The sequence below is a fragment of the Dromaius novaehollandiae genome, chromosome 36 (assembly GCF_036370855.1).
Source record: "Dromaius novaehollandiae isolate bDroNov1 chromosome 36, bDroNov1.hap1, whole genome shotgun sequence".
Taxonomy (NCBI): domain Eukaryota; kingdom Metazoa; phylum Chordata; class Aves; order Casuariiformes; family Dromaiidae; genus Dromaius; species Dromaius novaehollandiae.
The window spans coordinates 204035-217941 of NC_088135.1; the positions used below are offsets into that span (position 1 = coordinate 204035).

Sequence of the window (13907 nt, forward strand, 5' to 3'; positions counted from 1 at the left end):
GGCCCCGAAGGAGTAAGCCGCGCTCCTGGGGGCTCGCCAGCAGACCTCTGCCTGCTCCTCCTGCACGAGAGAGGACAAAATGCGGCTCCAGCAGCGTCCCCGGCGCCTGCGCACAGGGTAACGTACCCCTCGTCCCCGCTCCCCTCCAGGAGCGGCCTCTTGCTCCTGTTTTCTTCAGAGCAGAGACGTTTGTCCCCAAAGCTGCAGTCAAAAAAAGCCGCGGTGACCCACACAGGACGTGCGCTTGCAGCAGACACCTCAAAACCCCACGGCACGAAGCGCCGCTCGCTGCGTGGGCTGGTGGGAACCGGGCTTCACCGTGGCTTGTGGGCTCGAACAGAGACGAGTGCTCAGAAATGCCACGCAATGAGGTGAGTCCGGGACGTAGGGGAAAGGCGCATCACCCTGCCGGGGTGAGCACTAAGCTAAGGTATAGCGCAGCTCAGTGCTTGGGCGGGGGGGAAATGCCGAATTTCACTCCATCTTTCAGCGCAGAAATGAACGTACAGCTGCTCTGCACCCCAGCTGCATTAACTATTAGTCTCTTGGTCTGTCGGCACCACATCAAAGTTTGCCGTGACTCATTCAGGCAGCACATTATTGAAGTCTCGGCAGCCTGCTTGTTTTGTTACTAGCATGAGCCACAAAACGACCGAGCTTTTGGGAAGGACTGGCCTGTTCTGCATGTCATTTAGTCTGCCACTGGAGCAGCACCACCACGCCATGCTCATTACCATTTTTTCCTAATTTTTGTTCCGGTCCTCCTTCCCCAATTCATGCTTCCCCGGCTCGAAGTGCAAGCGGGAGTAACGTGCATGCCTCTAGCGCCTGCCCCAAAATCTGTCCGCACCTCGCTGTGCCGGGGAGGACAGACCGCCCCAGCTCCAAGATGCAAACTGCCGTGCTGCCTGCTTTCCCTGGCAGCCCATGGGGGCGCGAAGGGGGAAAACCTGCCCAATTTTGGGACGGAGAAATTCCCTGCGCTTCGGGACAGGGCAGCTGCAGCACCCGTTTATCCCAAGTGACGCCACAGCTGCGCCATTAGAGCGGTGAGACCCTCACCTGGAAAATCACGCTCCTGCTCCAGAGTTCGCTGGCATTTTGGTCCCAAAGCCGAACTCCGGGCAGGGTTTAACAGGCGTCCAGAGCTACCTGGAGGATCCCCAGTGCAGGCTGGCAGCGTGGCGAGGCGCGCGCTGTCCTCGATAATGCCGCCGGCTTGCTCGCCTTCTGCCGTGCTGAAACCACGCTCGCCACAGCCCCCATCGTGCCGGCTCACGTACGTGCAGCGACCGAGCTTCCACTGAGGTGTCTTCCTGCCCCATTGGGGCGTTTTGCGCCCCAAAATCACGCCGAGGTTCAGCAGGGGGCCAGGGTGCCGCTGCAGGGAAGTGGGCACGGAAAGGGGCGTAAATGCCTGACGGTGGCCGGATTATGCGGATTAGGGGGGATATTCCCTCCTCTCCGGGCAGGACGCAGTGCCGTGTGGCGCTGGGGCCGGGGCAGCTGGGATTTCCGAGGTATTTACACGTCTAAATTCTTTTTTTGTCTGGCAGATGGCAGCAGATTAGCCAGAAGGCAACAAGAAACCCCTTGCGCCATTGCCTTCCCGCTCGCAGGCCAGACCATGCCGTGGCCACTGCTGGATGAGACCTCCGGAGAGCTGCCTGTCAGGGACACGGACCCGGTCGCAGGTCAGCCCCGCATGGCCCCTTCCCTCCGGCTGTGGCCCTGCGCGCGGACAGAGGCAGAGCGCCTGCAAGGTTTCCGTGTGAAGCCCAGCCGCACTCACTCTGTTTGCCTTTTCAGAGCAGGCAACGCAGCCCCGGAGCCGTGGGGAGCCAGGGGAGCATCTCCAGTGCCGGCGGGAGCAGATGGAGCGGTGGGAACGGCCCCCCAGCCCCGCCGCGGTGCCGCGAGCCCTGGCCGCGCGCCGCCCGGGACCCAGCAGCCAGCTGGAGCTGGCGAAGGCCCTGGAGGAGCTGAGGGGACGCGCGGGCGAGCTGGAGCGGCGAAACCGGGGGCTGCGGCAGCGCCTGCTCGCCTACCAGCAGCAGCTGCAGCTCCGGCGGTGCCACCGCTACGGCCGCCTCTGGCCGCTGCGCCGAGGGAGCAGAAAGCATCGCCCCGGCGAGGCCAGGCGCGCAGCCACCCTTTCCCGAAGGGCATCTCCCTCTGGGCCTGCCGGAACGTTGCCGACCCGCGGTGCCGCCGCAGGGACGCCGGAGCCGGCTCTGGCGGCGAGAGCGGCCTGCAGGGCTCCCGCCGGGCACCGCGTTGCCGAGGAGGTCAGGCCCCGCGCGGAGAGGCCGTGAGTGCGCCCGGGAGCGCCCCGCCGGGGCAACGCTGCTGCTTTGCCCGCGTCCAAGCTCCCATCTCCACGCACGAAACGTCCCCCCCCTCACCCCTCTCCGTCTCTCACAGCACGCGGGGCGCTGGCTTCGCAGAGCAGCAGCCCCCACGCCTACAGCACGGCAGCGAGGCGGAGCAGCAGTGCCAGCTGCGCCGGTACGTCCGCCCAGCTCCTGCGGAAATGGCGGTTTTGGGGGGGCGAAGCCGGGGCACGCTGATGCCGGCGGGATCCTGGCGAAAAGCCGCTTGCTTCCCTCTTTCCGCTCACTGCAGAGCGGCCATCCGGAGCAACGTGGAGCTGATCCGGCTCCAGCGGCTCCTGCAGGAACGAGGCGTGGAGCTGGCCGGGGCCCGAGCCCACCTCGGCAGCCTGCGGCAGGTGAGGCGCAAGCCCCGGAGAGTGGTAATGGGGACATAACAGGGAGTAACAGCCCCCTATGCTCTTTTTCTCTCCCCAGGTCTATGAGAGGCGGCTGCGGCAGGTAGCTGCCGACGGGCAGGAGAGGATGCGCCGGCCCTCCCGTGCCGGAGACGCCCCGCGACTCTCCCTCTGCCTCTACAGCACCAGGAGATGGGCCGAGCCGCTGGCGATGCCCTTCTGGCCCGGGTGGAAGAGCTTGCGGGGCGGCTGGTGAAGGAGACGCGCCGGGCTGCAGCCCTGGAGCAGCGGCTGCCGCGGCTCCGTGGGCTGTGGCGGGCACTGGAGGAGGTGGGAGCACCCCCCCGCCAGGGCCGGGGCAGCCGCCCCCGCGGCTGGCTTCACGCTCCCGCCTCGCTGCCCCCTTCCAGTTCCAGGAGCGGGTCGGGGAGCTGGAGCAGGAGCGAGACCTGCTGAAGGAGGATTACGATGAGCTGCTGCGGAGGTGCGGTGGGGCTCAAATGCACGTGGCCGGGGATCCCTTTGGGAGAGCCCCGAGCGTCACCTGGCCCCTCTCTCGGCAGCTCCCTGCGCCACGGGGAGCCGCCGCCGCCGCCGGCGGAGACACCGGCTGAGAAGCAGCTGCCAGTGGCGCTGGAGCAGGAGCCAGGTGGGCTCTTGCGACCCTCTGCTGGGGGGAGGTGGGGGGGACAAAAACCACGTGTTCTCACCTAACTTTGCAGCTGCAAGGACTCCTCCTCCTCCTCCTCCCCCGGCCTCTGTGGCTTGGTGCGAGGTGACAGAGCAGCGACCGAATAGGATGGTCCCGGGCAGCACGGAGCGAGAGGAGCGTCAGCAGGTGCCTGGCACCCCCGAGCCTCCCCACGCGCCGGGGCCGGACGAGCCGCTCGCCCTGAGGCGGAAGGTCCGTGAGACGGAGGCGGCGCACGCTGAGACCGTGCTGGAGCTGGAGAAGACGCGCGACATGCTGATCCTGCAGCACCGCATCAACAGGGACTACCAGGTACGGAGCCCCGCTCTGCCCCGGAGCTGGTGGGAGCGACCCGGCAGAGACGAAACGCTGGGGGAAGCCGCCCTGGTGCCCCAGCGGCGCTGACCGGGGGGTGCCGCGGCAGGTGGAGCTGGAAAGCGTGGTGCTGCAGGCGGAGCGGGAGCGCCGGAGCCACGAGGAGGAGCGGCAGCATCAGGCCCAGCTCCTGGAGCTCCGCGCCGCCCGCATCCGGCAGCTGGAGGGTGAGGCAGCCGCCAGGGTGGGAGCCGGCGCAGCCACGCGTCACCCGGCCGCCTCCTCCCGCCACCGCCCTCCCTCTCCGCCCAGGGCAGCTGCGCGAGGTCGCCTACGGCGCCCGGTGGCTCCCAGCACCACCAGCGGCCAATGCGGGCGCCGATGCCGGCGCGGCACCGGCTCCGTGCGGCGGGGAGGTGCTGCTGGAGCTGCACGTGGCCGGGGCAGCGCTGTCGGCGGAGGCGCTGGGGCACCTGGGGGACGCCCAGCCCCTCACCTTCTGCACCTACGGCATCTACGACTTCGAGACCCACTGCACGCCGCTGGCGCTGGGGCCCCGGCCCCGCTACGGCTTCACCTCGCAGTACGTGGCGCGGGACGAGCCCCTCTTCCTGCGCTACCTGCGGCGCTCCGCCGCCCGCCTGGAGCTGCACTGGGCCGCCGCGGCCGAGCACGGCACCCTGGCATCCTGCTGGCTGCGCTTCAGCGAGGCGCTGGGGCACGGCCGGCGGGTGCCCGCCACCGCCGCACTGCGGGGTACGTGCCGCCCGCCACGCTGCCCTTACAGAACGGCTATTCCCCTGCCGCTAGCCCCCCCCCGCGCCACGCTCGCAGCAGCCGGAGGAACGCCTGACCTGCAGCGGCCTCTCCTCGCCCCCCCCCCGGTGCAGGTCCAAGCGGAGAGAGCTTCGGCGTGCTGGAGTACTGGACGAGGCTGCAGCTGCCGGCAGAGCACCGAAACGCCTCTGGCTGCAGCTCGGAGGAGGAGGTGAGCGCAGGGACCGCAGAGCTGCGCCTGTTCCCAGGCCCCGGCTGCGCGCCTCTAGGGACAGAGCGGCGGGCGTCGCTCCCCCCGCTCCCCTTCCGCAGGTGCTGGAAGCCGAGGGGCTGCGTAACGAGCTGCGGGTGCAGGTGACGGGCTGCGCAGGGCTGCGGGCCCGGCGCCTGGGCGCCTGGCCCAGCCCCTACGCCATCTACCGCTTCTTCGCCTTCCCCGACCACGCCACGCTGGTTGTGCCCGGCAGCGGCGAGCCGCGCTTCGGCGACCTGCGGGCCTTCCCGCTGCGGGTCACGGCGGAGCTGCACCGCTACCTGCGGCTGGGCCGCCTCCGGGTGTACGTCTTTGACGACGAGGACGACGAGGAGCCTGGTGCCTACCTGGGCAAGGCGGAGGTGCCGCTGCTGCCCCTGGCCCGTGGGCGCAGCGTCACAGGTGAGGAGCGTGAGGCGCCCGGGATCCTCGCGAGGCATCCGGGATTGCCAGGGATCCCTGTGGCGCAGCCGGGATCCCCATGAGGTGCCTGGGATCCTCATGACGCCTCTGCGATCCCTGCAAGGTGCCGGGGGTCCCCGTGCTGCGCCCAGGGACGGGCCGGCGGGGAGCATCTGGCACTTCCATGGCGCTGAGCCGAGGGAGGACACTGTCCTCTGGGCGCAACAGGAGACTTTGCCCTGGCGGATCCCCACGGGAATCCCAATGGCACCATCAACCTCAGCCTGGAGTGGCAGCACCGCTACGCGCCGCCAGCGCCGGACGACAGGAGCGCCCGTCGGCATCGGGCCGCAGCAGCGCGCAGAGCCCCCGGCTCCCTCCCCCGGCACGACTCACCCCCGGTGCCAGAGTCTCTGCCGGAGGACGCAGGTACGACCTCCTCCGGCCGGCACGGCCCAGAAGGCCCCCGGCAGTGTCCTACCTCCTAAAACAAGCGACTGCCGCAGCTTCCTTGGAGCGGGAGAGCGCCAGCGAGGCGCCGAGCACGGACAGCGATGAGATCGTGGTGGGGAGCAGCCCCTGGAAGCCAGCGCCGGTAAGCGCCGTGCGGCTGCTGGGGCCACGCAGGGCGCGTGCGATGCTGCCCCCCCTCTCCCCCTCTCCCCCGCAGGCCTCTGAGCGCATCCGTGTGGAAGTGGTCTCCCTGCGCCTGCACGCCGGCACCCCAGCCCACGGCTCCGCCGGCTGCCTCCGGCAGCTCTACGTGGAGTACCACTTCCCCGGCGTGCCGCCGGCTGAGACGGAGACGCCTCTGGCGCTGCGGGAGCCCCGCGGCAGCGAGGAGCTTTTCTTCCACTCCAGCCGAGGTGAGGCGCGAGCCCCGGCGCCTGCCGGGAGCGTAGCCTGGGGCCCATCCCGTTTCGCCCCCTTTTGCCCTCGGCAGTGATCCGGCTGGACGGAGAGGTGGGAAAGGCGCGGCGGGAGCTCCTCTTCGCCATGCTGCGGGACAAGGAGCTGGGATGCAGCCGGTGAGTGCCGCGAGAACCCCCCCGCTTCCTTCCGGGGCACGTCCCCGATTCCCTCCCCGCGCTTGGGGAGGGAGCTGCCGCGCTGAGCGGAGGCGCCTGCTCCCACCCAGCCTGCGCTTCACCGTGGTGAGCGAGCCCGTGGCGGGAGCCCCTGGCGGCGAGTGCCAGGAGCTGGGCACCGCCTGGCTGGACCTGGCCGAGATCCTGCGGACGGGCCGTGACGCGCTGGAGCGCGACCTGGACGGTGAGCAAGCACCGCCGGCGGTTGCCCCTGCGCAGGGCACAGCCGTGACCAAAAGCTCTTTCCCCCCCCCCCCATTTTCTCCCCTCCCCACGGGCAGTCTGCAGCCCGGCAGAGCCCGGTGTGGCGATCGGCCAGCTCCGGGTCAGCGTGGAAGCGGCAGACGCCCTCCGCGCCGTGTACCGCCGGGGGCGGCAAGCCGAGTGCCGGGGCGGCCCCCTTCCGCCGTGAACACGTGAGGACCTGGAAAAGACGAACATTTACCAAAAAAAAAAAAAAAAAGAAAAAAAACAACCCATTTTATTTAACATTGCAATTCTTCCAAAGTTTGAAAATACCAAGAGCTACCGGCTACGAAAAAAAAAGAGAGAGAGCCTGCCCCGCTCCTCCCTCCTGGGAGCCGACGCTCCCCTCTTCTCCTCCAAAAGAAGAACCTCTCCCAGTGGCAGAGGAACAGAGATAAATACGAGACAGAGCCGAATAAAAAATAAAAAAAAAAAAGAGAGAAAAAAAAAAAGAGAGGGGTCCAGGGCAGCCTTTCCGGCCCCTTCCCACCCGCGGCGTTCCCGGGAGCGGGACAGGGCGGAGCGGATGGCTGGCGGTAGCGGGCCGGGGGGTCTCTCACCCCGCACGAGGGAGGAGGGCAGGGCCGGGCATCCTCACAGCTCCTTGGTCCGTACAAATGGCCAGAAAAAGAAACAAAAAACCCTCGAGAAACGGGAGGGGGAGGAAAAAAAAAGGGGAGGGGAGGGGAGGGAAAAGACAGTTCGTGGATGGGACCTGGTGCTCCCCCGGGAGAAAGTCCAGTCCAGCGCTACTTCCTCTTCTTCTTGGGGGGGCCGGCGCTGCGGCCCGGGCTGCGGCCGTGGCTGCTGCGGCCAGTGCTGTGTGCCGGCACCTTCCTCTTCCGGCTGCGGCTGTGCTCCTCCTCCTCCTCGTACTGGCTCTCCCGGTCAGCTGCAGCGGGCAGGGAGATGGGGGCGGCTCAGGCGGGTGCTCGGGAGCCGCTCTGCACGGGGCCCCGGGGGGTGCTCACCTTTCCTGGCTTCCTCCTCCAGCTCGTCCCAGTCCTTCCCGCTCTCCTCCTCGCTGCCCAGGGACTCCTTGGAGTACTCTGCGAGGGGGGGAGCGGCGCCTCAGCGCAGCCCGGAGAGGGCCAGGCGCCGGGCGGGGAACAGGGCGGCCGCCCTACCTGACTCCTCGGCCTCGGAGGAGTAATCCTCGTCGCTGTCTTCCTCCTCTTCCTCGTAGTCCTCCTCCGAGGGGTTAAAGGTCTCGTCCTCTATCTCTGACTCCGACTCGCCCACCTCGGCGTCGCTGCCCTGGGGAGGGAGGGAGGGAGTGGTGGCTGTGGTCCCTCTTGGGGATGGAGCAGGGCCCCCGTGCCAGTCCGGGTCCCCCCGCCCCACCCCACCCCACGGCCGCTACCTCGCCTTCGGGCTCCAGGAAGGACCAGCCGCCCTGCTCGAAGAAGCCCTCAGGGTCGTCCACGATGGTCTTCATGATTTTGGTCCAGTTGAGGGACTGCACGCCCTCTGTGTACTTGAGGTCGCAGGAGCTGGTGGGGAGAGGAAGAGGAGGGTGAGGGAGCTGGGAGGGTGGGGCGGGTGGATGAAGGCAGGAGTGGGGTCGCTCACTTGAGCCACTCTTTGATGGGGTCGAGCGAGGCCACGGGGATAGCGTTGATCATGGTGACCTTCTTGCTGTAGTCCTTGTAGACGATGACCATGTCGAAGTTCTTCAGGTGGAACTGCACCCGCTCGAAGTGGATCAGCTCCACCTCGTCCAGCGTCACCACGAAGGGGGGCTGCCGGGGCACGTCAGTGGGGTGGGGTGGGGCGTCCTGTCCGCCCGTCCCCCCCCCCCCCCGCCCGCTTTCTCCTCCCTGCCTGACACTCACCCACTCGGTGCAGTTGACTAGCGCGCTGCTGGTGGGCTGCAGCAGGCACGTGCTGCGGTACGGGGCGCCATTGAACCTGCCGAGGCGACGGGCATCAGCGCAGCGGCGGCCACCAGGGCCCGGCCGTGGAGGGGGACGGGACACCTTTGCTTACCCCAGCTCCCGGAAGGGCACCTCGAACTCCAGCTCCTCCTTGGTGAGAGCTTCCACTTTCTCGATGAAGTTCTTGAAGGCTGTCTTCAGTTTGTGGCGCATCTCCCGCTCCATCTGGGGTGGGAGGAAGGAGGCTCAGCCCCGCTCCGTCGGCGGGAGACGGGGAGCGCCCCGTCCGCCCCCCCGGCACCGCCCTCCCAACCTGCTCGGCGTAGAGGTCGTCGCGGTCGTGCATGTGCTGGTGCTTGCCCAGGTCGGTGGTGATCTCGCCCACTTCCGTGTAGAACTGCACGTCCGTGTGCCGCTTCTTCCCGAACATGATGGCGTTCTGGGTGGGGAAGGGGGCGGGCGTGAGGGCTCTGCCCCAAGGGACTCCGAGCCCGGTGCGGCAGACGCAGCGGCAGAGGAGGTACCTTGAGATGGAAGTGCAAGACGATGATCATCTCGCCATCGCAGGGCTGGAAGACGGCATGCTTGATGTTGTTGTAGAGAATGTCCACCTTGTCGCCACGCACCGAGGTGAAGCGGAAACCTGGCACGCAGAGAGAAGCGGCAAGATGGGGGGAGACTTGCTGCGCCGCCCTGGCCCCCCACCCCGGGCCTCCTCGTACCGTTGACGTGGGCTTCCAGCGAGCCCTGCATTCTCTTCTGGGCGATGTTGGGGCGGATGTACAAGTCCTTCAGCTTGGGGTTGCTGCGGTTGAGGTTGATCACCAGCGAGTCTTGCTTAACAATGCCCTGGAGAGGAGGAGGCGGAGGAGACGGAGCGGGCCATGAAGCGCTCGCTGAACCCGTGGCGCTCCCCTCCACCCTGCACGGAGCCCGCCGGTCGCCTCCTCACCTCCTTCTCCTTCTCCTCGGCCTCGCGGGTCTTGTAGCGCTTCTGCACCTCCTTGATAATGCGGAAGGCGTTCTGTAGGTTGAGGGCTGGCACTGTCTGCTCCCCGGGGGTCTTCATGTTGGAGGCGCGATAGGTGCTGTGGTGGGGGGCGAGAGCGAGCGGGCGCCACGGTTGAGGGCGGCGGCGCGCTCCACTGGCGCGTCCCCGGAGAGGAGGGCGGTGGGGCACTCACATCTCCTTGACGAAGGTGGCCTCAGGGTTGGGGAAGATGTTGCCCTCGTTGCGGCCCAGGGCGCTGCCCGGGCAGTAGAAATTGATGCGCAGGTAGGTGTAGTCTCCCTCCACCGACATGCTGATGTTCTGCGCCGCGAGGAGGGAGAAGCCGGGGTGAGGCGGGCAGACTCCCCCCACAACCGTCGGCCAGAGGGGACGCAGGATGCCACCGCCGTCCTGCCGGGAACGGGGCCGGGCAGAAGACGCGTACCTTGATGGTAGCAATATGGAAGGGGGTGGCGATGCCGAACACGGGCATGATGACGGTCTCGTACTTCTTGTCGATGTAGATCTTCATCTCCCGGATGTGGGGCTCCTTGGGCATCAGCGAGGGGTTCTTGTAGGAGATGTTGGACTTGCGGGCTCTGGTGGGGGGCGGAGGAAGAGAAGGTGGTGAAGGCAACACGCGCGAGACGCCGCGGGGGCCCTCCCAAGCGTCCCCCTGCCGCGCCCGCCTCACTTCTGTATCTGCTGCTCGCCCTTCTGCTCCGTCAGCCGCCGCCTGGCCTCCTCGTTGAGCTGCATGGCCAGCTCCTTCTGGTGCGCCCGGCGCTTCTCCTCGGCCGTCAGCTCGTTCTGCGGGCGGGAGAGGTGTGAAGAAGGCGCCAGCGCCGCCATGCCAGGGCCCCCAGCGCCCCACGGGCAGGGGCTGGGCACAGCCGGGAGGCAGGGAGCCGCACCCGAGTCCTCTCCGTCAGAAGCGCCGCTCGGGAGCTGCGGCCCAGGAGGTCTTCGGCTTCATCTTTCTCCTCCTCTTCCTCCTCCTCGTCCTCGTTCTTTAAGACACGGAGAGGCGGGTCAGAGGAGACGCCTCTGCCCCGAGCCACCCGCCCGCTCTCCCGGCACCCCTCTTCTCTTTCCCGGGTCCCCGGGCCTCACCTTGAGGAAGATACCGACGTTTTTAACCTTCTTCTTGACAGCGGTGAGGATGGTGGCGGGACCGTCCTGGGCGGGAGAGTGTGCGTCAGCGAGCTTCCGGGCGGCGGGAGGAGGCGCCCCGCCGCCACCGCCCTGCGCTCACCTCGTCCACCAGCACCGTGTCCCCGACAAACATGGCATACGTCCGCTCCTCGGGCTTTTTGCCCTCCTTGTTGGTCAGGTCCGAGAAGCCAATGTTGACGCTGAAGACCATGCCTGGAAGAGGAAGGGGAGATGGGGATGCCCCGCGGGGAAAGGGCTGCCAGAGAGGCCAGCGTGGCGCGTGGAGAGGCGCCGCTCACCCTTCTTGAGCCGGTGCTGGTTCTTGCTGTTGATGACGAGGGAGCCCTCCCTGAACTCGATGCCCATGGCGAACCTAGAGCAGATGCGAGCAGAGACCGTCAGACCCCTCCAAACGCCTCCTGCGAGGCGCCCGAGACCGGCTCCACGCCCCCTTCCCCCACGGCAGAACCGCACTTCCAAGCCGGAGATGGCCGCCCTCATCCCGCCTTGCGAGATGGGAATGAAAAGACCAGGCGGCAGTGAGCAGAGCGCGGCCTCACCCTAAATTCTTGGTGATTTTGCTCAACAGCTCCGGCTTCTGCTTCTTCACCACATCCATGACGGCGGCGTAGACGTCGCAGAGCTTAGCGCCTGGGCAGGGGAGAGCGGGGCCTGAGCGCCAGGCAGAGCACGGAGGCAGGCAGCTCCTCCCCGCCCCGCGGACGTGGCTCCTCACCGTGCCGCATCTCCTTGAGCATCTCGTCCTGCAGCTGCAGCAGGAAGGTGTAGCTGTCCTGCATGTCCTGCGGCGGGTCGACCATGAGCGTGCGCACCAGGTTGGAGCAGTAGGACTTGTAGCGGATGCCCATAGCGCAGGTAATAGCCCCGAAGTGCATGTGGTTCTTGTCGCTGGAAAGGAGCGGCGAGCGTCAGTGTGTGTGCTGACGGACATTCCCAGCCGGAAAAGCGGGAAAAGGGGGAGCGCTCGGAGCACGGACCTGACCACGCTGAACTTGAGGTTGTAGTTGCCGCCGCTCTGTATGATGGGGGGGTAGCACATCTCCACCGTGGAGGGATCTGCCCCAGATAAATATTTCTTCTCCTCAATGGCCTTCTCCACCGACTCGGCCAGCTTGCTGTGCCGCACTTTCTGCACGTATTTGCAGGGGGAAAAACGAGGAAAAGCTGAACCCAAGCGTCTGGGAACGGCGCAGCGCCCCAGCGTGAGCCACGTTCGTCCCAAATCGAGGCCCATCTCCCTCATGTTCCCCCTCTCCCCACCGCGGTCCGAGCCCGACGAGCGCCCCCAGCCCCGGGCTTTCTCCCCGCTCCCTGCTCCGACCTCATCGGCGTCGACGATTTCCATGACCCGCTCCTTGAAGAACTTGTTGAAGACCTCGGAAGTGATGGCGGCCGCCTTGCGCATGAGGTTCAGCTCCCCGTCCTCCTTCACAGCGATGGTGTAAGCCACCACGGCGCTGATGTCCACCTGCGGAGGCGGGCAGCGGCGTGAGCGCTGCCCCGGCGGGGGGGCTGGGTTCTCCCCCCTCCCCACCCTTTCCGGGGCCGCCGCTTGCCTTCTCGAAGCCCTCCTTGCTGAGACAGTCGTTCCAGCTTTTCATGAACTCCCCGGGGAACTTGTCCTTGCTGAAGACCCCGATGCGCTTGCCGTCCTTGCTGGCCTTCAGCGCCTCGATCATCTTCTCAAAGTTGGCTTTATTGCTCTCGTTCTGTGCCGGGAACAGGGGATGAAGAAACGTCAGCGGAAGGTGCGGGGGGGCCTCGCTGGGGGAGGAGAGGCGCCCGGCGGCGGCGGCTCACCTTCTCCCGCACCAGCAGCGTGATGGCGGGGAGACCGTTGGCGTTCTCGCTGCCCTTGCTGTTGGCCACCTGCTTCAGGAACTCCACCTTCTTCTTGCTGGCCATAAAGAGGATCTTGTCCTCGCAGAACACCATGATGGTGTCCGTCAGCTCGTAGCCGAACAACCAGGTCTGCCGGGGATGGGGGGTGGTGTCGGTGGTGGGGGGGACACACAGAGTGCCCCCCCCCGCTCTCCCGACCCCCCTCTCTGGCTCACCTGCAGGGCGGTGGACTTGGCGTAGACGATCTCTTCGTCCACCCCCACCGAGACCACGATGGCGTCGACGTTGGCAAACTCGTCCTCCCCCTTCTGTGGGGCGGAAGAGGGGGGGCACCGTGGGGGGTCTCCCCGCACACACGCACCCCAAACCACCCCCTCTGACACCCCCAAAAAAAGCCCCACGTACCCCCAAATACATCGACCGCCCCTGAACTTGGTTGTTCCCCTCCTTCGCCCTCCTCCACGGCAGCTCCTCCCCCTCCTTGGCCCTGGTGACCCCCCAAACAGCTCCTCCGACCTCCCCTTGACTCCCAGGCCTGCCCCCCCCTTCCCCCTCCAGCCGCTCCCCACTCCCTAGACTCAGTGACCCCCCAAATCCCTCTGACCCCCCCCAAACACTGCAGAGAAGCCCCCCTCGACCCCCACAGCTAGTTGCCCCCCCTTATCCCCTCCCAGGCCACTCCCCACCCCCAGTGACCCCCCCCAAGCCCTCTGCCCCCCCCAACGTCCCCCAAATGGCCCAGAGCCCCGTCCGACCCCTGTACCCGACTGCCCTCCCCTAACCCCCCCCCCACAGACCTCTCCCCCCCTCCCCGTACCCAGTAACCCCCCCCCGGGCCCCTCTAGCCTCCCCAACGGCCCCCTACACCCCCCTTCCTCCCCTCCAAACTGCCCTCCCCGCCCCCCGAACCCGGTAACGCCCCCCCCAGCCGATTACCTCCCCCAATAGGTCGCTCCCCGCCCCTTCCCGGGCCCGGTAACCGCCCCCCCGGACCCGGTGCCCCCCCCCGCCGCAGGCTGCCGCGGGAGGGGGGGCGGCGGCGGCGTTGGGGCCCCCCGCACCTGCCAGTTGCCATAGAGACGCTTGACGCGGCGGTAGTAGGCCTCGCGGTCCAGGCTCAGCGCCATGGGGGCGGCTCGGGCTCGCAGGGGCGCTGCGGTCGCCGGTGCCGCCGTGCGGGGGCTCCCCGCCGCCCCCCGCCGCCGCCTGCGCTCACCCGGAAGCGCTTCCCCCGCCGCCGCCGCCCGCCACCACCAGGACGACGGGAGCGAGAGAGAGCGCGCGAGCGCGCGCGCTTCCGCTTCCGGTGCCGCGACCTCTGCGCGTGCGCGTGCGCCGCGTCCCTCCCCCCCACAGCCTCCCGCCACCTGCGCGCGCGCGAGGAGGCGGGGCTGAAAGTGGAGGCGGGGGAAGGGGCCGGCGCGCTGGCGGCGCCGCTGCGCATGCGCGAGCGCGGGAAAAAAGGCGGGCGCGAGGCACCACGTGACCTCCTCGTCGCCTCAGCGCGCCGCTGGCGAA

The 13907-nt window shown here is 67.7% G+C and overlaps 2 protein-coding genes across 2 annotated transcripts; one reads left to right on the forward strand and one right to left on the reverse strand.

The window, feature by feature from the left end:
* The first annotated feature begins 1 nt into the window (after window position 1).
* On the forward strand, window positions 2-6955 carry RPGRIP1 (RPGR interacting protein 1). Its single transcript, XM_064503361.1, has 20 exons — window positions 2-117; window positions 236-371; window positions 1557-1694; window positions 1810-2311; window positions 2425-2508; window positions 2626-2731; window positions 2811-2834; window positions 2915-3061; window positions 3142-3215; window positions 3295-3380; window positions 3454-3734; window positions 3847-3964; window positions 4050-4493; window positions 4628-4725; window positions 4827-5169; window positions 5398-5598; window positions 5676-6035; window positions 6113-6197; window positions 6308-6441; window positions 6539-6955. The coding sequence occupies exons 3-20, from the start codon at window positions 1628-1630 to the stop codon at window positions 6667-6669; spliced, it is 3285 nt and encodes a 1094-aa protein (XP_064359431.1). The 5' UTR covers window positions 2-117; window positions 236-371; window positions 1557-1627; the 3' UTR covers window positions 6670-6955.
* Window positions 6721-13719, reverse strand: SUPT16H (SPT16 homolog, facilitates chromatin remodeling subunit). The gene is made up of 26 exons (XM_064503367.1): window positions 13451-13719; window positions 12605-12697; window positions 12348-12518; window positions 12104-12256; window positions 11869-12015; window positions 11525-11676; window positions 11263-11435; window positions 11087-11177; window positions 10826-10899; window positions 10627-10739; window positions 10485-10550; window positions 10286-10381; window positions 10066-10181; window positions 9817-9970; window positions 9565-9692; window positions 9333-9468; window positions 9103-9229; window positions 8905-9023; window positions 8694-8819; window positions 8493-8605; window positions 8339-8414; window positions 8076-8245; window positions 7867-7996; window positions 7631-7760; window positions 7475-7552; window positions 6721-7395 (listed from the first exon to the last, which is right to left on the reverse strand). The coding sequence occupies exons 1-26, from the start codon at window positions 13514-13516 to the stop codon at window positions 7253-7255; spliced, it is 3141 nt and encodes a 1046-aa protein (XP_064359437.1). The 5' UTR covers window positions 13517-13719; the 3' UTR covers window positions 6721-7252.
* Between the last annotated feature and the right edge of the window lie 188 nt (window positions 13720-13907).

What these genes read in the sequence shown, in the direction of transcription:
- SUPT16H (XM_064503367.1), bottom strand. Translation starts at nt 13,516, where the DNA reads ATGGCGCTGAGCCTGGACCGCGAGGCCTACTACCGCCGCGTCAAGCGT. An exon ending in GGCGAGCAGCAGATACAGAA is followed by an intron (nt 9,971 to 10,065) that starts GTGAGGCGGGCG and finishes GCCCCCCACCAG; the next exon opens with AGCCCGCAAGTCCAACATCT. An exon ending in CCCATCAAAGAGTGGCTCAA is followed by an intron (nt 7,997 to 8,075) that starts GTGAGCGACCCC and finishes TCTCCCCACCAG; the next exon opens with CTCCTGCGACCTCAAGTACA.
- RPGRIP1 (XM_064503361.1), top strand. Translation starts at nt 1,628, where the DNA reads ATGCCGTGGCCACTGCTGGATGAGACCTCCGGAGAGCTGCCTGTCAGG. An exon ending in GCATCAACAGGGACTACCAG is followed by an intron (nt 3,735 to 3,846) that starts GTACGGAGCCCC and finishes GTGCCGCGGCAG; the next exon opens with GTGGAGCTGGAAAGCGTGGT. An exon ending in GCTGGAGCGCGACCTGGACG is followed by an intron (nt 6,442 to 6,538) that starts GTGAGCAAGCAC and finishes CCCCACGGGCAG; the next exon opens with TCTGCAGCCCGGCAGAGCCC.